General features: G+C 46.1%; 1 protein-coding gene across 3 annotated transcripts; it reads left to right on the forward strand.

Moving 5' to 3' along the window:
- Positions 1-43: 43 nt before the first annotated feature.
- Positions 44-22,708, forward strand: STK36 (serine/threonine kinase 36). Of its 3 annotated transcripts, none has more exons than XM_010988333.3 (27): positions 44-154; positions 692-866; positions 1,756-1,896; positions 2,007-2,084; positions 3,226-3,356; positions 3,595-3,844; positions 5,244-5,337; positions 5,623-5,792; positions 5,958-6,145; positions 6,646-6,745; positions 8,289-8,432; positions 11,044-11,223; positions 12,166-12,263; positions 12,718-12,823; positions 14,049-14,199; positions 14,397-14,524; positions 15,068-15,172; positions 15,529-15,627; positions 15,714-15,802; positions 16,083-16,146; positions 16,341-16,451; positions 17,484-17,558; positions 17,950-18,124; positions 18,386-18,533; positions 18,762-18,909; positions 19,472-20,218; positions 21,282-22,708. In XM_010988333.3, the coding sequence occupies exons 2-27, from the start codon at positions 783-785 to the stop codon at positions 21,423-21,425; spliced, it is 3,948 nt and encodes a 1,315-aa protein (XP_010986635.1). In that variant the 5' UTR covers positions 44-154; positions 692-782; the 3' UTR covers positions 21,426-22,708. The 3 variants fall into 3 exon arrangements, with proteins under 3 accessions (XP_010986635.1, XP_010986637.1, XP_031308046.1); XM_010988335.3 differs by lacking the exon at positions 44-154 and adding an exon at positions 157-252; XM_031452186.2 differs by lacking the exon at positions 44-154 and adding an exon at positions 157-252 and having other exon boundaries at positions 17,953-18,124.
- Positions 22,709-23,102: the final 394 nt, after the last annotated feature.

Genomic DNA, 23,102 nt, shown 5'->3' on the forward strand with positions numbered 1-23,102 from the left:
GTTCGGATGTGCCCTAGGAAGTGTCTATGGGCGATCCACCGTCTCTCCCACACGCCTGAACGCCTTTGTCCTCCGGACCTCCGACCAGTTCTAGAGAGTAAAATGGGTAACAATGGGAGTCTAAAGAGCACGCAGTTGGGGGTGGAGAAGAATGGTAAGTCAGGCAAAGTACGCAGGCAGCTAGAAGGGGCGGGGCTGAAGGCCAGCGTTGGCGCCCCGCGGCCTGAGGAGCTTGAAGCTCCTTGACTAGGGGTGAGAGAGGGGCTCCTGTCTGCTAAGCGCGAGGGCAGAGCGTGTGGGCGGGGGTGCTGAGGATGTTGGTAATGTCAGGAACTTTGGGGAGGCTGGAAGGGGTGGGGTCTGTGAGCGAGGCTGGGTTGGAGGTGGGCGGGGTCGGGTGGGCGAAGCTGGGTGGAGAGGGCGGGGTGGAGGGGAGAAGCTGAGTGAAGTGGGCAGTGATCCTGTGGGCGAGGCTGGGTGGAGGGATACGGGGAACACGGGGTTGGGTGGGAACCAGGTTGGGCTGGGGGGCAGGAGGAGAAAAGGAGGGAGAACTACATGAGGCGCTCTGCTCCGGGATCTCATCTCTCCATCCACTCCACCCTACCTTGTTTATGAGTCCTGGATTGTTATGAAAAAGAGGAAAAGGCAAGATGGCTAACATTAAATCTTTCTTCCATGCCCGAACCAGGCCTCCCAGATGTGTGGAACTGTCCCTGGAGTTGTAGCCCTTCACCATCACCTCTACCTTCTTCCTTCTGAGGGATCCTGAAATCTCTGTCATGGAAAAGTACCACGTGTTGGAGATGATTGGAGAAGGCTCTTTTGGGAGGGTGTACAAGGGTCGAAGAAAATACAGTGCTCAGGTGGTGAAAAAAGAGGGATATTTCTTGGGTGGGATTCCACACCCTCAACTCCAGTGGAGAATGGGGCCAGAATACTGACCTGTATTTCTAAGACACTGACTCCTCGAACTTTTTATGGAGTGTACGCTCTGAAGTTGGATTACTTGGGTTCATATCCCAGCTCCACCACTTTCTCACCTTAGAACTATGGACAGATTACTCAGCCTCTCTATGTCTCAGGTTCCTCATTTATAGAATGAAAATTAAAACAGTATCTGATTCATGGGGTTTGATAATTAAGTGTAATGTCACACTGAATCACTTAGTACAATGCCTGGCACCTAGTAAACAACAAATTATTATTATTTTTATTATTGGTCTCTATCATACCAGGCAAGAAGGCATAAACGACTTGAACTCTATTCTTCCCTCTTCATTTTTCCATCCTTCCCTTTCCCCTAAATCCCTTAAATCTTGAGGTTTTTGTTTTTTTTTTTTTTGGCTTTTGTTTGTTTATTTTTTGCATGGGAGGGAGGTAATTCGATGTATTTATTTATTTATTTATTTATTTTGATGGAGGTACTGAGGATTGAACCTAGAACCTCATGCATGCTAAGCATGCACTCTACCACTGAGCTATACTCTCCCACAAATCTTGAGTTCTTTATCCAGATCAGAACACCTCTCCCAGAGTCCACCAAAGGTATCTGTCTGGCAGAGGCTGTTTCCTCCTAGGGCGAGAGGTACCGGAAGCCTGGATAAGGCCTGGGTGCCAGGGGGATAAGTGGAGTGGGAGACTAGCAGATATAATGAGAATTGCTCAAACAGTTTAAAGTCTGAGTTCTGGAGCTCTGAGGCTAATGTTTCAGTAGTGTGGTTAGACCTTGACTCTTCATCTTACCACTGACAGGTGGTGGCCCTGAAGTTCATTCCAAAATTGGGACGCTCAGAGAAGGAGCTGAGGAATCTGCAACGAGAGATTGAAATCATGCGGGGTCTGCGGCATCCCAACATTGTGCATATGCTTGACAGCTTCGAGACTGACAAAGAGGTACACTGCGGTTTGGGGTCACCTCTCCCCAAGAAGAAGGGTCTCAGGAATTTCCCAGCCTCAAAATGCATAAATCTGCATAAATCAGTACCATTGCCTTCTCCCTGCAGGTGGTGGTGGTGACAGACTATGCTGAGGGAGAGCTATTTCAGATCCTAGAAGATGATGGAAAACTTCCTGAAGACCAGGTATGTTTCCTGGCTCAAATTTCTCCTATACCTGGCCTCTCCTCAGATTAATGACTGGTAAGGTAAGCTGAGGGCACTGAGAATGTCCATTTTGAAAACTCCTGAGTGAAATATGAGTCGAGATGTGTATAGAACCAGAATGATATGACAGTACAGTCTGTGGATGTTGGAACCCAAATCTTTGAGTACAAAAGCTGGATCTGCTACTTTCTAGCTGAATCTTCTTGGGCAAGCTACTTTAACCTCTCTCTGCTCAGTGTCCTCATTTTAAAGTGAAAGTAATAATAATTTCTACCTCATAAGGCTATTGTAAGAATTAGTGAGTTAATTGATGTAAAGTGTTTTTTAAAAGAATACTTAACATGCAGTGTTCAATATAGTTAGCTATTATAAATGTTGTTGTTAACATTAGGCACTTTTAGGGAAGAAGGGCCAATGTGATGGTACCAGAGAGGCAGGAAGGAATAAGGGCTGTGGTTAAAGCAGCATTCACCACCAAGACACAGTGGTTAGCATTGGGACTTGGTTGAACACATTCTCCAGCATACTCATTCTAGAGATTTCTCTGTACTCTAGCAAGTAGGCTTTTCTCAGGACTTCCTGTAACAGCATTCTGTTTTCTTCTGAGCACTCATCATTATTTGTAGGTCATAATCTTATTTGTTTTGTCTTGTTTGTTTGCCTGACTACTTCTCTTGCAAAAAGGACTTTGTCATATTAAATAACAGCTAATGTATATTGAATGCTTATTAAGTGCCAGGCACCATTCTGAGCATTACATTACTTTACATGCTTTAACTCATTTAATCCTCACAATAATCCCATAAGTGGTATCATTATTGTCACCTTACAGACAGTTGATGAATCTGACAGGCACAAGATTGTTGGCCTGTGGTTATGCAGCTAGTAAGTGAGACTCATTACCTTTTCCTTGAATGAATGAATGAATGAATGAACAAGTGAAAGGATGAGTGAATAGGGGAGCAAGAATGAAAGAAGGTATCATATGAAGCTGTGGAAGAAAGACAAGGAAGAGAAGGTCACATCAGCAATAGTAGCAGAGCAGAGTCTTGGGGCTCATTATCAGGCTCCTTCCTCTGACCTCTCCTTTCCTCCTCCTACCTGACTGTTTGACCCCTAGGTTCAGGCCATTGCTGCCCAGTTGGTGTCTGCCCTCTATTATCTGCACTCCCACCGCATCCTCCACCGAGACATGAAGCCTCAGAACATCCTCCTTGCCAAGGGTGGTGGCATCAAGCTCTGTGACTTTGGGTGAGGAGCTTGACCTTCCGCCTCTACTTCCAGTTCTGTAGAAAGTCTTAGACCATATGCTTGACTTCCTTGGGCCTCATTTTAGAACCTAGGCTGGAGACTGGAATTTATGCTGGGTCTTTTGGAAGATGCTCTCTCTGTTTGGGTTGGGAGTATTTCATACAATGATAGCAGCAACCAGGTCTAGTTTTTATTGAATATTTCTCTCTTTCCATTCCCACTCCATAATCTCATGCAGATTTGCCCGGGCTATGAGTACCAACACGATGGTGCTGACATCCATTAAAGGCACACCACTCTACATGTCTCCAGAGCTGGTGGAAGAAAGACCATACGACCACACCGCAGACCTCTGGTCTGTGGGCTGCATACTGTATGAGTTGGCAGTAGGCACCCCTCCCTTCTATACCACAAGCATCTTTCAGCTGATCAGCCTCATTCTCAAGGACCCTGTGCGCTGGCCCCCCACCATTAGTCCTTGCTTCAAGGTACAGAATATTGAAGGGTTACTTTTGCATCAGAAACCTGTCTCCCTCTGCCCCATTCCCTTTTTCACAATTTTTTTCCAGAGCTAGGGCTGTACTTTGTAGTTTCTGAATTAATGCAGGAGCTGGGGCAAGCTGCCTTGCTTTTTCACTCCAGGGGCATGTTTTGGAAGGGTGTTCTAAGGTCTGCCAAACTTGGGAGTAACAGCCCCTCCTTGGGCCAGGCTTATCTTGATCACAATGGAAAGGTAATTTCAAGACACCAGAGAGATACTGGTCCCTTTACATATGTATCTCTGTCCACTCATTTCCTGTCCGATGGAGTATCCATATGATTTGTAGATTTACCAACACAGCTGTCAGTCCTCTTCCTGAAAGAAGGAATCTTCAGATATACAAACTAGCTCAGTGATTGGGGACAGAGGATTGAGGTGGTACCTGCTCATTGCAGCTAAGTCTCAGCAGGAGGGAGTAAGGGAGGAAAAAGACCCTTTTTATTTCTTTTCTAGGGCAAGATTTGGGCCTTCAATAAAATTTAAATGCAACCTTCTCCCACAGTGAAATCTCATTATAGTTTTCCTTTGTCCAAGATGAAAAGGGACAAGTTTCTCCCTAACCTGTTTAGTTGAGAGAGGCGCAAATAATTATCAAAAAGAGTGTAACAGAAGAAACTTAAGTGGATGCTATACAAAGGATATTCTTTCTTCCTTAGGGCAGATATGCAGGTATCTCCAGCAAGAGCCATGATGTGCTAATCACCTTGTTTTAGAACAGTGGTCCTAATTAATCTACTAGTACCTTCTATTCCTATTTCAGGCCCAACTGAGAATGTCCCCAAGGAAACCTCATAACAGATGTACTCTTTTTAGATACAGTCTCCCTACCCCTCCACCATCTGAAGACTTGCTGAAAGATTTGTTTTTGAGTGCTCCCAAACCCGTCTTTACACAATGACTTGTGCATATGAGTGTGCTTTTAATTATAAATGCATTTGTTCCTACCCGGCGCAAACAAACCACAGTCAAAGGGAGGGCAAAGCGAGCAGTTTGGGACTCCCATGAATGTTTGCTTTCTGAAAATGATTGTGAAGGTGACATCCCTCTTTCTTAGTTTTTTCTTACTTCTTCACATACTGGTGACATTGAGATTTCTGGTTTTACTTCTGGGGTTCTAAAATGTCCTGGGCCATGGACAGGAATTGGGGCTCCCCTGGAAGTGAGGCAGTGAGATCTGTTCATGATTTCGGCCAGGGAAATGAGGCCTAAGATAGGATTAGAGAGGGTTTGATCAAGACCAGCTAGTCTGCTGAAAGAATGGACTCGGGTCTTGGTTTGCCGGTTCTGATGAGTTAGAGGAGTCGGTAGAGAAGTGCAGGCTGATGGAGTGTCCTTTCTCTCCACAGAACTTCCTGCAGGGACTGCTCACCAAGGATCCCCAGCAGCGTCTGTCCTGGCCAGACCTCTTACATCACCCCTTTATTGCTGGTCGTGTCACCAGTGAGTCCTTAGGGTTCCTGGGCTCTTGTGCTTCCCTAGTACGCTATCCAGTTAACACCAGTATTGGGATCCAACATGTATTCTTTACGCCACCAGCTTGAATTTTCTTCCTAGCCCTTTGCATGACCCTTGCCATTTCCCTTGCAACCCCCCTCCCTCTTTGTCACTTTGTCAGTAGGGTCCGCTTCCACAGAAGCCTGGAGACACTGAAGTTGTCTCTGGCCAAATGGCAATGGTGGCATGGCTCCAGTATGATCATGTCTTCCCCCTCTTCTCTTCGTGCAGTATTAACTGAGCCAGGAGGCCCAGATTTGGGTACCCCGTTCACCAGTCGCCTTCCCCCAGAACTTCAAGTCCTAAAGGACCAACAGGCACATCGGCTGGCCCCCAAGGGCAATCGATCTCGCATCTTGCGTCAAGCCTGTAAACGCATGGCAGAGGAGGCCAAGCAGAAGGTGTGTGGGACAGGGGACAGTGTGTGACATAATCAGGCTAGTGACTGGGGGAGTTGGAGAAGGAGGGTGACTTTCTAGGATTGAAGAAGGGCCACAAAAAGGAGTCATACTGCCTTATGGCAACCAAAGAGTTCTGACTCAGTGTCTCCTGCTCATTTCCTACAGAAACAGCAGAACACAGGACCTCCCCTTGAGCAAGAGGATGGGATCAACAAGGTGGCTTCTGGCTCATCTCCTCTGCCCAGACCAAAGACCACTCCTCAGGAACCAGGCCTCTTGGCTGGGATCTTGACCTCAGAAATGAAGAGCAGCTGTGCTGAGTGGGGGGCTGGGGAGGCTCCCCCTGCACCTCGGTAAGGAGGGTATAGCCAAAGATTTATAGGGTGAGGCGTCTTACAGGTTGTTGACTTTAGCCAAAGCAAATATAACATGGTCCATGTCACTCACCACTGCCTAAATATGGACAGGGCCTTGGGAGTCTGAGTCCTAGGTTCTAATTCCAGATACTTTCCTGATTAATCAGGAAATGTGGGAACTTTCTTTTCTTTATGCCTCAGTTGTATATTAACTGAAAGGGAAAGAATCATCTCCATGCAAAAGGGAAGATTATTTGAGCTGAGAGTCACAGGTGAAAACCACTAAGGTAGATTTGGAAGGTAAAGTGGGAGGGCAGTCAGAGATGTGTGTGTAGTGGACATACCCTGTCCTGGCCATATCCCAGAAGGAAGTCTCCTCTAATCAATCCAATATGGCTTATTTTTCTTTCCTATCTTGGGCCTAGAGTGAGGGACAAGGTAATGAACCCTAAGCCTCCAGGACTAGAACTCAACCTGCTCCTCGTGTTCTCTGGCAGGGAAAACTGGATTATCCAGGACTATGAACGAGCACCCCCAGAGCTGAGGCCAGAGGTGGTGGGCCGGCGGAGCCTTGACGCAGTGGACCTGGAAAATGAGGTGAGCCCTGGGGTCTCCTCTTGGCTTTGTCCCTGACATGGAATGTTGGGTCTTGATAGATGTTTTCCATAACAGCGATTTGCAACCCTCCAAGTATGAGCTCCCCTTGTGTTTAAAAATTGCTTTCTTATTATTAACTTACAGATTTTATCTTATTTTATTTATTTTTAATTGAAGTACAATCAATTACAATGTGTCAATTTCTGGTGTATAGCACAATGTCCCAGTCATGCATATACATACATATATCCATAACTTATAGATTTTAAATGCATAGTACCTGAACATTCATTTGTCAGAAATCGTAATATATAAGCAAGAAGGGAAAGTCTCTCTTGAGCCTTATCTTGGCCCCAGAGGTATCTGTCTCCTGAACGTTCTATACTTTTACACATATGTGTATGTGCACACAGAATATATAGCTGGGCTATTTTTACATTACTGAGCCACCCCACATGTACTGTTTTGCCTCATGCTTACCATATGCTCTGTTTTAGGGCTCTTTCTACATCTGAACAAGTAGTTCTACTACAGTCTTTTGTGTTTAGGGTTTTAACTTTTTATTTTGAGAAGATTTCAGACTTAAAAAATAATTGTGAGACTAGCATGAAGAATTTCTATATACCCTTTCACCCAGATTTACCACTTGTTAAAATTCTGCCACATTTGCTTTATGATTTTCTTTCTCTATGTATGGACACACCATCTTTCTCAATCATTTTAGGATAAGTTGCAGACCTGCTTCTTTATCACCAAATACTTTAGTGTATATTTGCTAAGAGCAAGGTGATTGATGCATTCGCACTGCCATGTTACAGTTATACAAGTCAGAAATGTAACACTGATGTAATTCTGTTACTTAGTCTATAGTCCACATTCAGATTTTTCCAGTTGCTCCAGTAATGTTCTTTATAATAAAAAAACATTTTTCTCCCTGGTCCACAATCCAGCCCAGTATAACACATTGCCTTTAGTTGTTACACTTCATTAGTCTCCTTTAATCTGGAACAGTTCCTACTCTTTCTTTGTCTTTCATGACTGACAGCTTTGAGATGCACAGGTTGGTTATTTTGTTGAATGTTCCTCAGACTGATATTTCCTCATAATTGGATTCAAGTTATGCATTTTGGGTAGAAACTACATAAGTGATGTATCCTCAGTACTGCGATCTTTTTAATGACTTCATGGTATTTCCTAATGTGGATGTGCCAAGATTTATTATTCCATTGCAGACTGGCTTTATGATATTTCCAATTTTTTATTATTATTTGTTATTCCATTTTTTTTATTATTGTATTAACCATGCAACAGACATCTTCCTAGGTATCTCTTTATGCACACATAGCAGTGTTCTCCAAGAGACTTTTCAAGACCCCTCACATAATGCGAGCTATACCTTTTTAAACTGGTGGCTGAAAAAAATACATCTATGCCAAAGGAGTCACTGGCTTCTTGCAGTTACTTCAGGATACCCCAGGTTGGGAGCTATTCCCCTTGGACCTGACACACTCCTCCTGACCTCTTTCACTCCTTGATGCCTCAGGAGCCAGACAGTGATGATGAGTGGCAACACCTGCTGGAGGCCACTGAGCCCGCACCCATCCAGCTGAAGGCCCCTCTCACCCTGTTGTGCAATCCTGACTTCTGCCAGCACATCCAGAGTCAGCTGCATGAGGCTGGAGGGCAGGTAATGGGCAGAAGGATCCGTGGGTAGGATTGGAGACTATTTTCACAGACAAGGTATTAAAAAAACATTGACTGACAGAGGAGAAAGAGAAAGTTTGTACCTTTCCAGTTCTCTGTCATTGCATCTATTTAATTGAATGAGATTTGCTAACCACCTTTAGTAACACAAATTGCAGACTTTGGGTTTCTCTTTCTGAAGGGAAAAGCATTCTAGAGCAGGGATCAGCAAATGTTCCTATGGTAAATATTTTAGGCATGGAGGGCCAAGAGGCAAAAAATGGAGGATATTATGTAAGTATTTCTATAATGAGAGAAAACACATTTCCCCAAAGTTTTTATTGATAAAATAAAAAATACAGATGTAACAATTTAAGTATTCATTACTTTTATATGCGGGTATGCTATTGAGAGAATGAGATTCTTTTTTAGGGGATAACATTTTGCTTAATTGCCATTTATGATTAGTGTTCTCTCCCACAAAGCCTTTCCTTACTTCTCTGAAACACAGTGATTTTCCTTCTTGGGGGCTCATTGAAATATGTCACCTGCATCTCTTTCCCTTTTTTTCTTTTAAGTTAAAAAAATGATTTCTAGTAAACTTACCAAGTTGTGAAACTATCACCAATATTCAGTTTTAGAACATTTTAATCACCCCAATAAGATTGCTTATAATTATTTATAGTTAATTATCATTCCCACCCCCAGTACCAGGCGACCACTAATCTACTTTCTGTCTCATAGATTTGCCTTTTCTGGACATTTCATGTAAATGGGATCATACAATGTACAGTCTTTATGTCTGGCTCCTTTCTCTTAGCATGTTTTTGAGGTTCATTCATGTTGTAGCATGTCTCAATACTTCATTCCTTCATTCCTATCGCTGACTAGTCTTCCATTGTGTGGATATATCACATTTTGTTTATCCATTCGCTAGTTGATGGATGTTTGGGTTGTTTCTACTTTTTGGCTTTTATGATTGATGCTGCTTTGAACATCCACATGAAAGCCTTTGAGTGCCATATGTTTTCATTTCTCTTGGGTGTATAGGTAGGAAGGGAATTGCTGGGTCAAATAATAAATCTATGTTTAAGATTTTAAGAAACTGCTGAACCATTTTCCAGAGTGGCTGCATCATTCTACATTCTCACCAGCAGTGTGTGAAGCTCCTCATTTCTCCGTGTCCTTGCCGACATGTATTATTGTCCATTGTTTTAAGTATAGTCATCCTAGTGAGTGTGAAGTGGTATCTCATTGCTATTTTACTTTGCATTTTGTTAATGACTAATATTGAGCATTTTTTCATGTGCTTATTGGCCATTTCTTTCACTCATTTTAAAATTGGATTGTAAGAGTTATCTGAGTATTCTGGATAGAAGATCTTTATCAATATGTGATTTGCAAGTATTTTCTCAAGTCTATATAATCTGTCTTTTTATTCTCATAAGAATGTGTTTTGAAACACAAAGGTTTTGAATTTTGAAGTCCAGTTACCATTTTTTTCCTTTGTAGATTATGCTTTTGGTGTTGTATCTAAGAAATCTTTTCTAAATCCAAAGCCTTGAAGATTTTCTCCTATTTTTTTCTAAAAGTTTTCTAGACTTATACCTCTGACATTTAGGTCTCTGACCCACTTTGAGCTAACTTTTGTTTATGTACAAAAGGGATGTATTTTGTATGTATCCCTTAAGGATATTAAGTGAGATAGGGATCTAAGTTCATCTTTTTGCATGTGGATATAGAATCACCTCAGCACCATTTGTTGAAAAGACTCTCCTTTCCCCATTGAATTTCCTTGGCACTCCATACCTCTCTTTTGGCCCTTACTTGTCCTCCTTGTGTTGGATAACTTTTCAGTGGGGAAGGAGGTTAGCAACTCTGCCTCCAGGATAAGACTTCCTGAGTTGGAATTCCAGCTGAGCTACCCTGTGTGATTGTTGACTACTTACTTGCCCAATCTAGAAGCTTCAGTCTCCTCATCTATAAAATGGGTAATGGTATTTACTCCATAGGGTTGTTGTAAAGATTAAGTGAATAAATAAGTGAAAAGATTTAGAACAGTGAATGGCATATTGTAAAGCACTCAATGTAAATATTATTCTTCTTTTTAAAGATAATAACCATTTAAAAATATAATGCTGTCCTTAGCTTGCAGGCTGTATAGAAATAAGTGGTATATTGTACTTGGCCTGCGGGTCATGATTTGTCAACCCTAGATCTCAAGTTGAATACTATTGTTTTGTCTATCTGGAGTTGAACAACTTTGTTTTGTGTCCATTGTTTTTAATTTTCAGCAGTGGGTTTGTGTTTTCTTTCTTTTTTAAGGTGAAGGGCTAGAGAAGGGAGGGAGCAGTTAGGAATGTCACTGGGTCTGACTGAGATCCTAAAGAGAGGTCCCCTGCCCCTTGGGAGGAGGACTCTAAGTCAGGTGACTGGCCATCTACATTCCCCTTCCCTGGTACATTCCCCCTCTATCTCTGTTCTCCATCTCTGGGTTTTAGATTCCCAAAGTAAGAACTGAGGATATTTCATCTTTCATCAATACATGGTAATCTGTAACTCTCCTTCTATCTCTCATAATATCGATTCCTGTCTCTTTCTCTCGGGTCACCCAGATCCTGAAAGGCGTACTAGAGGGTGCTTCCCGCATCCTTCCTGCGCTCCGGGTCCTGAGCAGTCTTCTGTCCAGCTGCAGTGACTCTGTTCCCTTGTATTCCTTCTGCTGTGAGGCAGGGCTCCCTGGGCTGCTGCTCAGCCTGCTCAGACACAGCCAGGAGAGCAACAGTCTCCAGCAGGTAAGCACTTCACCAGGAGCCTCTAAAAACTTACTGGAATTTCTTCTCTTCGGATTTCTTGTCTCCAAAACGCCATCTGTACTTGGCCCAAGTGGCTTTTATTTTGTTTTCTTCCTCTCTAGTTAGCAGATTATGAATTGTAAATCCTCATCCCTTTCAAGGCCAGGCAGATAATGTCAGTCAGTGAAGTAGACTATACGTGACTATGTGAGTAGTGGGGAAGGTGAGAAACTGGAGCTCTTGTGCCCTGTCGGAACGGGGCATCCTTCCCTCAGCACCAGCTCACTGTTGCTAAGTGGGAATACAGGCCCAGTGTTGGCAGATCCTCCAGTTTTCTAAGAGGAGCTACAAATCCAGATTTTTATGTGCAGTTTACCAATATTTACAGCACTGTGTTTTGAAATGTAAAATCCTAGGCTTTATTGACCTGGTTTTCTAGAGCAGGGTATTGAAATCCAGAGGTTAACTGACTCACACAGGCACTACCTTGCCAGCAGCCTCGGAGATGATAAGCAGAAGAGCTCGGGTTGAGACTCAGTGTGCGCATCCCCGTGCTGTGTCCTGCCGCAGCTGAGCTGAGAGGCGGAATACAGAAAGGTTTAACAGGGTCTAGGCTCGGGCAGCTGGAAGCTGCACTCTGCTGATGAGTGTTAATCTTGAATGTTTTAAAGGAATTTAGAAAAGAATTTGAGCTATTCTGAAAAATAGAACCTCCTAAACTCCAACATGCTGTTCAGGACAAACAAGGTACATGTTCAGGCTGTTTACAGCCCATTGGCTGCCACTTTGTTACCTCTAGATCTCCTTTCTCTCTGTCCAAATGCTCCCTTCCTTCTGTTCCTTTCTGTTTGGTTAGGCTGATTGGATATCTGACACTGTTTTTACTTAATCTTTGTTTCCATCCCCTACATTGCCCTTATTCTCTGTCCTCTTCCCTGGCAGCAATATTGGTATGGGACCTTCTTACGGGACCTGATGGCTGTGATTCAGGCCTACTTTGCCTGTACCTTCAATCTGGAGAGGAGCCAGACAGGTGACAGGTGGGATGAGAGGCAGTTTTGCTCCGTTGGATCGTTTGGCTTCAAATTTTATCCCTGTTTCTTCCCCTTCACACCAGGAAGAGGCTAAGTTAGGAGAAGCTATGATTTATGAAAGGTTTAGGGATCAGCTGAGGGACCTGTCAAAGTCCAGCTAGTCCTCTTAGTCCTCCAAGACACCTCCAAGTTTACCCAAACAATTTCAGGTTCTAAGGGTTAGCAGTCACCATACACTAAATGGAAGGGTTAAGGCGTGAATAAGCTAGAGAAAATGACAAAGAGGAGGCTTGGAGGTGTGTATGTGAGACTGTGTGTGCGTTTGAAGGGGAAAAGGGAGAGAGCATTCTGATCTGTTCCCTTGCAGAGATTCTCCTACCTGCCCTGAACTGACCCTTTTACCACGTGTGGGCTTTTAATAGAGAGATGAGAAGAAACCACGGACTCATTTCTTTCCCAGCCTACAGGTATTTCAGGAGGCCGCCAACCTCTTTCTGGACATGTTGGGGAAACTACTAACCCAGCCAGATGACTCCGAGCAGACTCTGCGGAGGGACAGCCTTATGGTAATCTGTGTCCCCTTCCAGATTTCTCTCTCTGTCTTTCCTGTATTTCTCTCATTCTCTTCCTGATGACTATCGGAAAAGATTAGGTCAAGGTCAATGTTTGTTGAATGCCAACTATGTGCCAAAAGCCATTTGAGTAAGAGAGAGTCCCTATTTTCGAGGGACCAGGGCTAGTTTAAGAGGAGAAATGTGATCAAGGACAACAGTGTTAAAACTACATTAGAACTTTGTATAAAATATAGAAGCACCACTGAAGAAGACTAATGCTTCTTGGAGGGTTGTAGAGGAGTCTGGGAGAAGGAAATCATCTCTGCTAGGATTTGAAGAATGCACAGAAGTTTGCCAGGTGGTTGAGGCAGGAAAGTCGGGAGTACATTCCAGGCAAAAAGAGCAATATATATTAAGTCCCAGAGGCATCAAGCTGTGTGGCCTATTTTAGGGAACCACAAATAGAAATATTTCTTCCTGAAGAGACTTAGAGATCAGCTAGTATTTCCCAACCTTGTTTGTCCTACAGGCAAGTAACCTATGTGAGTTCTCTCCCCTGGACTCTGGAGGTGAGGGATGGGAAGGGAGGACTGAATGAGAAAACAGCTGAGTTCTCTGACATATCTCAGAGGAGACAGATTGGAACATGTGCAAGGAAGCAAACAACTGTCTGGTCATTATTTAAACTGGCAATTGGGAACACAGAGCTGGGCTACAGTCCTGCCTCTAGCTCTCGGTCCATTCAATCTCTTCTAGTCTGAGAGCCCATTTTAACATCCTTCACTCTTTCTGGTCAGGAAGCTTTTAATGTCTAACCTAAATTCTGGCCAGCAGTGATTCACATTATTGGTCAGCACTTCTCCTATGTCATTGTGTAGTGTAGCATGGGGAGTTTGGAATAAATATTCTACCTCTTGAAATTCTGAATCAGTAGGACTGGGTTGGGAAGAACCCACGAATCTCCAGGAATTCTTAAACTCAGGGTCCACAGATCACACTTTGAGAAACATCATCTGGGGAGCAGCTGATCAGAATAGAAGGACTGACACCTAAAATTCCTGTCCTTGAAGCATGAAGGCAGTTATAATGCATTTTCTGTGCAAGGAATAGTTAGAATTCACCAGGTGGTCCCTCTTTTCTCACGTTCTCTGGGAACTCTTGCTCCTTACCCTAAGCCCAGTCAGTTTTCTGACTAATGTTAACTCTGCCTTTGTCACTTTGCCTTTGTCTTCCTTAGTGCTTTACTGTTCTGTGTGAAGCCATGGATGGGAACAGCCAGGCCATCTCCAAAGCCTTCTACTCCAGCCTCCTGACGACACAGCGGGCTGTGCTGGACGGACTCCTTCATGGCTTGACAGTTCCACAGCTCCTGTTCCACACCCCGCCAGGTAACCAGAGCTGGGAGGTGAGGTTCTCTTGACTTACTTGTCGATTAGATCTGGCTCTGCTCTTTCTCCTGCCATTGCCTAGAATGGTTCCTGATGTTTCATGAGTGTTAAATAAATAACTGTGAACTGAGAGAATGAATGGAGAATCTGCGAGAAACCACCAGACCTCTCCCTGCATTCTTTGCCTTTCTCCACAGGAGCCCCCCAAGTGAGTCAGCCACTGCGGGAGCAGAGTGAGGATCTGCCTGGAGCCATTTCCTTAGCGCTGGCATCCATATGCACTGCTCCTGTGGGGCTGCCTGGCTGTTGGGAAGCCAAGGAGCAGGTCTGAGCTACAGTTTTTTGTTGCCTGTCATCCCTGTTGCCTGTTGTCATCCCTGTTGGGGTGGCAGGCCCCAGCTTCTCAGAAAGGCAGAAAGACAAGCTTTTATGCCTCCCTTTACTCAGTACTTCCAGAAACAGATGCTCCTACTGGGTTTGGGTCACTTGTAGAACATGGTGTAACCCAAAATCCCAGAGCCTTTGGCCAGCTGATTAGAGAGCTCAGTGACAAACTGCCCACGTGGTGGGATAGCTGATCTGAAGCCACCAGTGGTGCTTTGTCAGAGGCTCAGGATTCAGTTTTCCTACTCCCTTTTGGCTGGCAACACTCCCCTCTGTACCTACTTAACAGTGGGACTTAACTAGGCCTTGACTTCTGGTTCTCTGTTTGCCATGAAGACTTGGAATAGAATGGGGTCTGAGGTTCCTGGTGAACCTGGGGAAGAGTGGCTAGCAGGGGACTGAGAGTCCTGGTTAGTTGGAGGTATATGAGGAACAGGATTGGAATCATGGGCAAGCGATTGAGTCTTCAGGAATGTCTCTATAGATCTCTCGGCATTTGGCAAATCAACTCACCGAAGACAGCAGTCCGCTGAGGTCATCCCTTGTCTCTGGCCTGAAGCATCCCATCCTGTGCCTACCCCTTCTCAAGGTACTGCCTGCCCATAACTCTTGGCTCTTCAGATTTCTTTTTAACCCCCAGGAATGAGAGAGAAAGAGACACTGAGAGAAACACTGAGAGAGATGAGAGACCCCCTTGGAGGACCCCTTTCTGCTTTTAAATCTGTTCAGCTGAGATGGTTAGCCAGTCCTCACCAGAACTGAGAAGTAGCTACATCTCACAATCTTCTAGCAAGAGGCAGAAATGACCTGAATTTCTCTAACAGCCCCAGTTGTTGATACTATTGAATCTGTTGAAAGGCTAGCCTGCTTTCAGCTGAGACTTCCAATCTAGGAGCCCAGGGGCAGCTCTGCCTCACTGACAACACTCTTTTCCATGCCCCTTAGGTTCTGTACTCCTGCTGCCACGTCAGTGAGTGCCTGTGCCGTCTTCTAGGGCAAGAGCCCCTGGCCTTGGAGTCACTGTTGAAGTTGGTGCAGGGCAAGGTAGGCCAGCAACACAGGTGGGCATCTCATGGTGGCCTCTCCGTCTCAGTCAGAGGTTGCTCTGGTATCTTGTGTTTCCTTTGTAGACAAAGGTAGTGAACTGGGAAGAGTCTACGGAAGTGACGCTCTACCTCCTCTCCCTTCTTGTCCTTCGGCTCCAAGATCTGCCTTCTGGGTGAGTCATAAAGTAGGGTCTCTCCTCTGAAATATTCCACCCACATAGCTCAACCTGACATGGGATATGGGGAGTGACGCCCTTCAGCATGTCCTTAGGAAGGATTGGGACAGAGAGAGTGAAGGTATCTCTACAAAGAACAGACCTAGATTCCCACCAACTTTGTGCCCTGGAGGTGGACATGCAGCCTAGGTGGAGAGTGCCAGCCAAAGGAGAGGGCAGGCCACTCAGCAGCCTCCTGTCACATTGCTGTATCCCTTGATGTATCTCCTTATTCCAGAATGGAGAAGCTAGGCAGCGAGGTTGCTACCATCTTTACCCATTCGCCCGTCGTCTCGCTTGTGGTGAGTTTTCAACCTTCATCTTCCTCGCCCTCTCATCCCATCATCCCACCTTCTGGGAGCAGGAGAGTCATCTTCCCATTTGCAGCTGTTTGTGAGGCATTCTTCTGGACCAAGACAGAGACATAAATCCTCTCTGCCTATCCTGAGTACCATTTAGATTCAGACATTCCTTCTCCTGGTCTAACTCTCCCCAGAGCGCGGCAGCCTGTCTGTTGGGACAGCTTGGTCAGCAAGGAGTAACTCTGGACCTCCAGCCTGTGGAGTGGATCGCTGCGGCCACACATGCCCTGTCTGCCCCTGCAGAGGTGAGATCCACCAGGGAATGCAGAGCCGTGTTTTCTCTGAGTCAAATAAGGTCTGCATTTATGGAGAAAAGACTGAAATGCCAGTAAGCCTAGAGTGAACTGAGGAGTGAGAATGAGCGAATCAAGGAGTCTTTCCTGTTCTAGGCTTCTGCCTCCAGATAATAGATCCCTCTGAGCCCAGACTGCTGGGCTGTAGATTAGTTGTTAACACGCAGAACCTCTGAAGAGGGAGGAGGCCTCACTTCTCTCTCAGACTCGGGCACTTGCCTCCCGAAGGATCTCTCCTCCAGCTTCTCTCATCTCCAGTCTGTTTCCTTCACTCCTGCCAGAGTGAGCTTTCTTAAAAGAAAACCTGCTCTCTTGTTCAACCAATAATTACTTCGCACATAAATAGACACTGAGTACCAGGCACTAGTCTAGGCTCTGAGAATACAGCAGTGAGAAAAGAGACGAGCGGTCTTGCCCACGTGTAGCTTGTGTAAGTCCTCAGTGGCTTCTCACTGTTTCCAGGCTATAGTCCACATTTTTTAAGCAGGCTATTCAAAGCTCATCTGTTGCCTCTGGGTTCTCTAACCCTGCTCTACCGAACGAGTTACTATTTCCAAAATTCACTGTGATCTTTCATGACCTGCCTTTATATAAGCTATGACCTCAGCTTGGAACATTCTCCCTTCCTTGTCTGCCTTTCGAACTTTTGATTCCATCAGTCTCTTACGTCCAGGAGGCAGAGGTAGGCACACTCAACTTTGTCTACTTCCCTCTCCTCACCCCCCTACCTCACAGGCTCTTGTTTAGCAAGTCTCTTCCTGCACTATCATTGTTTCTGTGGCTGCCTACCCTGTGTGTCTTTAGGACAGAGTTAGTCATTGAAAAAATAGGCAGGAACCAAGACTCCTAAGTCCAAAAGAACTCTCCCCACTACACCAGGCTGAAGAAGAACTCTCTCTGCCTGACTTGGAGTTGGGTATGCAGGCCTGCGCAGCCATCTCATCCCTCTCAGGGATCTGCCCTCTTCCTGCCCCTCTCTGACAGGTCCGGCTGACTCCACCAGGGGGCTGTGGATTCTACGATGGCCTCCTCATCCTGCTGCTTCAGCTCCTCACCCAGGTACAGTTGCATCCTAGAATGGATGGGAAGTAAAGCAGCACAATCCCCCTGTCCTCTCAAACTACCCTGCCTGTGATGGCCTTAGAATGGGCCCACCTGGCCTCAGTATGGGCCCTTTAAAGGGAACCATTCAGCTTCATCCCTTGGGATTCAGTGGGACTAAAAGCTCTAATTCACTGGTTTCCAGTAGACATACGCAAGAGTTGAGAAGTCGGAGGGTTAAGATGTGATAAGAAAGGAAACTAGGACAACAGGGAACTCCTAAGTGGGAAACAGAAGGAATTATTTCTGGGACTCCTCTTCCTCACAGGGTCAGGGACAAGAATGAAAAAAGGCATTTTGATTCCTGACTTCAACCTCCCCATTCACCTTCTTTCAATTTTGTCTCTAGCAGGGGAAGGATAGTCCAATAAGAGATGTGGCTGGCTCAGAAATGTGGACTGTTCTGTGGCATCGCTTCTCCATGGCTCTGAGGCTCCCTGAAGAGGCATCTACACAGGAAGAGGAACTGTCACTGTCTAGTCCACAAAGCCTAGAGCCAGACTGGACACTGATCTCACCCCAAGGTATCTTTCCAACTGCATGGCCCCTTTTGTGGGGCCAGTGTATTGACCCCTCTTCAAGAGGAAACAGCCTAGGACTGGGTTAGCCCACAGAGATAGCTGCTGCTGCTGCTGCTGCCTGGGGAGAAGATGGCAGAGTCTACGCTGGAGCTGCTCAAGGATGGGGAAGGGACTGAACAGGTGGTGGCCCTAAGAGCCATGGTGAAGCAGGGGCAACTAGGCCTCTTGCCTGCTCCACTGGGTCCCCATTCTTGGTGTTTCCAGGCACGGCAGCCCTGCTGAGCCTGGCCGTGGCCACCTTTACCCAGGAGCCTCAGTTATGCCTGAGCCACCTGTCTCAGCATGGAAGTATCCTCATGTCCACCCTGAAGCATCTGCTCTCGCCCAGCTTCCTGCATCAGCTGGGCCAGGCGTGAGTTGGAGCTAGAGGAGGGAGACCAGAAAATTTAGCCTGCCAGTTGGGGCAGGAGCTGGGGGAGGCAGGAGAGAAAGAATTGTCAGCTTGAGCTATGAGGCAAGAAATGGGATTGCTGATGTTGGGCGAGGAGAGCTGGACTAGGGAATTTGACAGGAGTGGAGAAAGAATGCTAAAGGGTGGGTGAGCCAGGCTGAGTACATCTTTTCATACTCCCCTCCCTAGGTCTCAAGGGTCTGAGTTTCTCCCCGTGGTGGTGCTCTCTGTCTGCCAACTCCTCTGCTTCCCCTTCGCCCTGGATGTGGATGCTGACCTCCTCGAAGGTATCTTGGCTGACCTCACAGACTCAGAAGTCACAGCCCACCTGCTGCAGGTACTTGGGAACCTACCCAGGCAGGAAGGTGGGAGAGGAGGATGGCCAACCTTGTGTACTCGAATTTACTTCCAGACAGCTCCAGGGCTCTCCTAGGGCCCTGTAAGAGGGCAGCATCTGGCTAGGTCTAAGAGTTGGAGTGGAGAAGACATTCGGGCCCTAGCAGAGGCATGTGCTTGGAGCTGGGCTGGTGCCTTCTCTCTCCATCAGTCCCTTACCTGGATTCCGGTGGAGCTCAGTGGGGCGGACATCCTAGTCTAGGCACTGGCAATTCAGCTCCTCAGCCAGGAGTCACTTCTCTGGCAATTGTTGGCATTAATTAGTGAAGGCAGAGACTTAAGTCCTTGCAGAGCAAAGAATGAACTTGGGAAGGACCTGTTCCTCTGGGCTCCACATCATGTCTCACGTGGAGTGCTGTAGCTCAGGTCTTCCAACTCTGTGGTATTTCTCACCAGAGCTTGCCTTTCCTCTCTCCCAGATTTGGGGCTCCTCATTATCTAGCTGCAGTGTATTCTCCCTCTCCCTGAACTATTTTGCCTGCACCCCACCTCACTTCTCCCAGGTCTGCTGCCACCATCTTTCATTGACACAAGTCGAACTGCCCGTCAGTCTTCTCACACGCCTGGCCCTCACGGATCCCACCTCTCTCAAGCAGTTTGTGAACACAGTGGCTGCCTCCCCTAGAACCACCATCTCATTCCTCTCAGTTGCCCTCCTGGGGGACCAGCCGCTGCTGACCTCTGACCTCCTCTCCCTCCTGGCCCACACCGCCCGGGTACTGTCTCCCAGCCACTTGTCCTTTATCCAAGAACTCCTGGCTGGCTCTGATGAATCCTATAGGCCCCTGCGCAGCCTCCTGGGCCACCCAGAGAATTCCGTGCGGGCCCGTACTTATGGACTCCTGGGACACTTGCTCCAACACAGCGCAGCCCTGCGTGGGGCCCTGCAGAGTCAGGCTGGACTGCTCAACCTTCTGCTGCTGGGGCTTGGAGACAAGGACCCTGCTGTGCGGCGCAGTGCCAGCTTTGCTGTGGGTAATGCAGCCTACCAAGCTGGTCCCCTAGGACCTGCCCTGGCAGCCACGGTACCCCATATGACCCAACTGCTTGGAGATCCTCAGGCTGGTATCCGGCGCAATGCTGCATCAGCTCTGGGCAACTTGGGGCCTGAGGGATTGGGGGAGGAGCTGTTACAGTGCCAAGTACCCCAGCGGCTCCTAGAGATGGCGTGTGGAGACCCCCAGCCAAATGTGAAGGAGGCTGCCCTCATTGCCCTCCGGAGCCTCCGACAGGAGCCCTGCATCCATCAGGTACACCGCAGGGGACTTATGAATCACCACAGTGGGGTTGGTTTTCACAGCATTTTTCTGAGTTAGTCATTAAGAAATTGGGACATCCAGAAACCCAAGTTGTATCCCTCTCTGGGAGCAGGAAACCCAGGGGCTGTGTCTTGGACATGAGTTTTCCATCTACCACTCCTACCTGGGGAAGGGCAGGGACCTAGAAGAGGGCTCTGTTGGACTAGAAAATGCCTGGGATCCCAAAGACCAGGGTTTCTCTTTTCTAGAGACCATGCAGGAGGGAGGTGAGGGAAGACTAGGAGATGTTGAGATAGAGAATGGTTTCGTTCTAAGGTCCATGAAGGTGTTAATGATCTTCTTTATAGCACCTATCATGTGGAAAGCACATGCTGAGCATTTTAGCCTTATTATGTGGTTTAAGTTATGCCCCTCATTTCGCAGACTATGAAACTGAGGCACTAAGAACTTAATAACTTGTCCAAGTTACAAAGCTAGTATGTAGGATTGGACTTTTAAACTCAAGTTTGAGTCCAGAGCCCATATTCTTAACCACTGCTTATTTTGGTCAATTTTCAGTATATAAACTGCCCAATGGAAATCATACATCTACCAATGTTAAACCTCCAAATTATAATAGTTCAGTGTGGTAGCATTGGGTGATTCATGCAGAAGAGAAATTTTGACAGAATGGTGACACATGTTACAGAGTTTTCTGACAATCTATGTGGGAAACAATAAAAGGGATTCTTGGTGGTAATGAGCTTAAGACCCACTAGTCTGGATCTGTGGCTGGGAATCTGACATTTTGGCTTACAATCACTGCTATGTTCATTGCCTCTTCCTGGGGACAAGTACATGGGTCCCTTGGTGCCTTGGTTTCATGGTCTGTAACCAAAGAGAATGGAAGTAGACTCTGGTCCTGATGAGTCCTGTCTCCAAAGTCTCTCACACAACCTATTTTGAGTCCCTAAGAGCCCATTTTCTTTTTCATCCTTTTCTGAAGTGGGCACTGCTCAGCCAAATCAGAGTCCTCTGCATGTCATGTTCTGTCATCTCTCTCTCTTTCCCACAGGTGCTGGTGTCCCTGGGTGCCAGTGAGAAATTAGCCTTGCTCTCTCTGGGGAATCAGTTACTGCCGCATAACAGTCCCAGGCCTGCCTCCGCCAAACACTGCAGGAAACTCATTCACCTCCTGAGGCCAACCCACAGCACGTGATCCCAGATTCCTGGGGTCCAGCCTCCAACCTTCATTGCCTTCCTGTCGCCAACTCTTCCTTTTTCTACTCTACAAGCCACCAACTCAACCGAGAGCTAAAGAGACTGAAAGAGATAAGATGCCAATCAACTGATTTGAGAAGGAGAACATAGAAGAGATTTATGTATAAAGCTCCTTCTTTCCCCCAGATTCAGGATGATTTCAACCAGTAAACTTTATTGTTGTTGGTGCCAGAGGAGATTCCTTCCTTCTCTACATCCAGGGGTCTTTTTTCCAACAATGTGCCTTTAACCCCAGGAACATGGCTCCCAGACCTTAGGGAGACACCTTCTACCTGAGAGATCTCTTCCTTTCTAGAGCTCCTGTAATCTTCCCAGCAGGTTCTTGCTTTAGATGCACTGACCCCAAGACAGTGATGAAGACAGAGCCTGCCTCAGCTCTAGGCTGTGGAGATAGATGCTATCAGCCCCTGTTGTGGAGGACTCCCCAGCCTGTAGCCCACATTCCCATCCATGGGGCCATGGGGGTGGGGTGGGGAGTGTACCTTTTTCTTTCTTTCTTTCCTTCCTTCTTTCCCTCCCTCCCTCTCCTTTTCTTTGTTTCTTTGTTTCATTGTTTCTTTCTTTTTTTCTTTTTCTTTCTCTGTCTCTGTCTCCCTCTATTTCTCTCTCCTGTCTCGCTCTCTCCCTCTCTCCCTTCTTTTCTTTTTGGTAGTTCTGTTTGTAAACTCTTGTAATAAGAGGTATGCCTTACCCTACTTGGAGCTGCCAAGGTAAAGGGTTGGGAGGTTCAGCTCTTATAGCTGCTTTGTGTGCTGAAAGAACTGGTGTCCTGTTCAAACAAGATCCTGGTTTGAGAGCTGGTTTTATCTTTTCCTGCCTTCCAGCATCCTACCTCCCAGATGAGCTACATGTGGTCTCCTACTTCCAAGCCAAGGCCAGTGGAGCTGAAATGGGAAAGAGTAAGATTAAACAGAAGGGTAAATTGGATTGCTTTGTGATCTCAAGCTTAGTGACTAGTTTTAATTGGTGGAGTTTCAATGTATAGGGAAGCCCAGCTGCTTTAGAAGGACGGCTGTTTATGGAGATTGTGCAGTTTACCAGAAGGGGTGTTTGGCAGGCCCATTAGTTAGAATCCTAATCCATACTGGAAAGCTTAAACCTTCACTCACTGGACGGCTTGTGACAAGCTAATTTCTCCATCCAAAACTAGGGAGACTACTTTATCCTTCCTTATATTCCAATTGTTTTAGATGAGTAAAGTGTCCTTATTTTTATAGGAAATATTTTTAGTCCTCGTCTTCATTGCCCACTGTCTGTGTTTGTATTTTGGCAAAAATAACTTTTTCTAGAGGCAACAATTACCCCCTATCCAGATTATTTCAATTCAGTTCAACATACATTTATTGAGTCCTTTCTATATGCCAAATACTGTTCTAGGCACTGGAGCTGCCTGTTTGTCACAGAGTTTACAATCTGGTTGGGGAGACAGTGAACTTATTAAAATGAGTGAATTATATAGTATGTAGCTAGGTGATAAAAGCTCTGGAGAAATAAAAGCAGAGAAAAGGGATAAGGAGTGCTGAGTTGGATAGCCAGGGTAGGCCTCACTGAGAAGGTGATGTTTAAACAAAGCAGTGCAGCTCTCTGAAGGAAAAGGCTACACAGGTAGAATGAT

Source organism: Camelus dromedarius, chromosome 4, assembly GCF_036321535.1.
Source record: "Camelus dromedarius isolate mCamDro1 chromosome 4, mCamDro1.pat, whole genome shotgun sequence".
NCBI classification, from domain to species: domain Eukaryota; kingdom Metazoa; phylum Chordata; class Mammalia; order Artiodactyla; family Camelidae; genus Camelus; species Camelus dromedarius.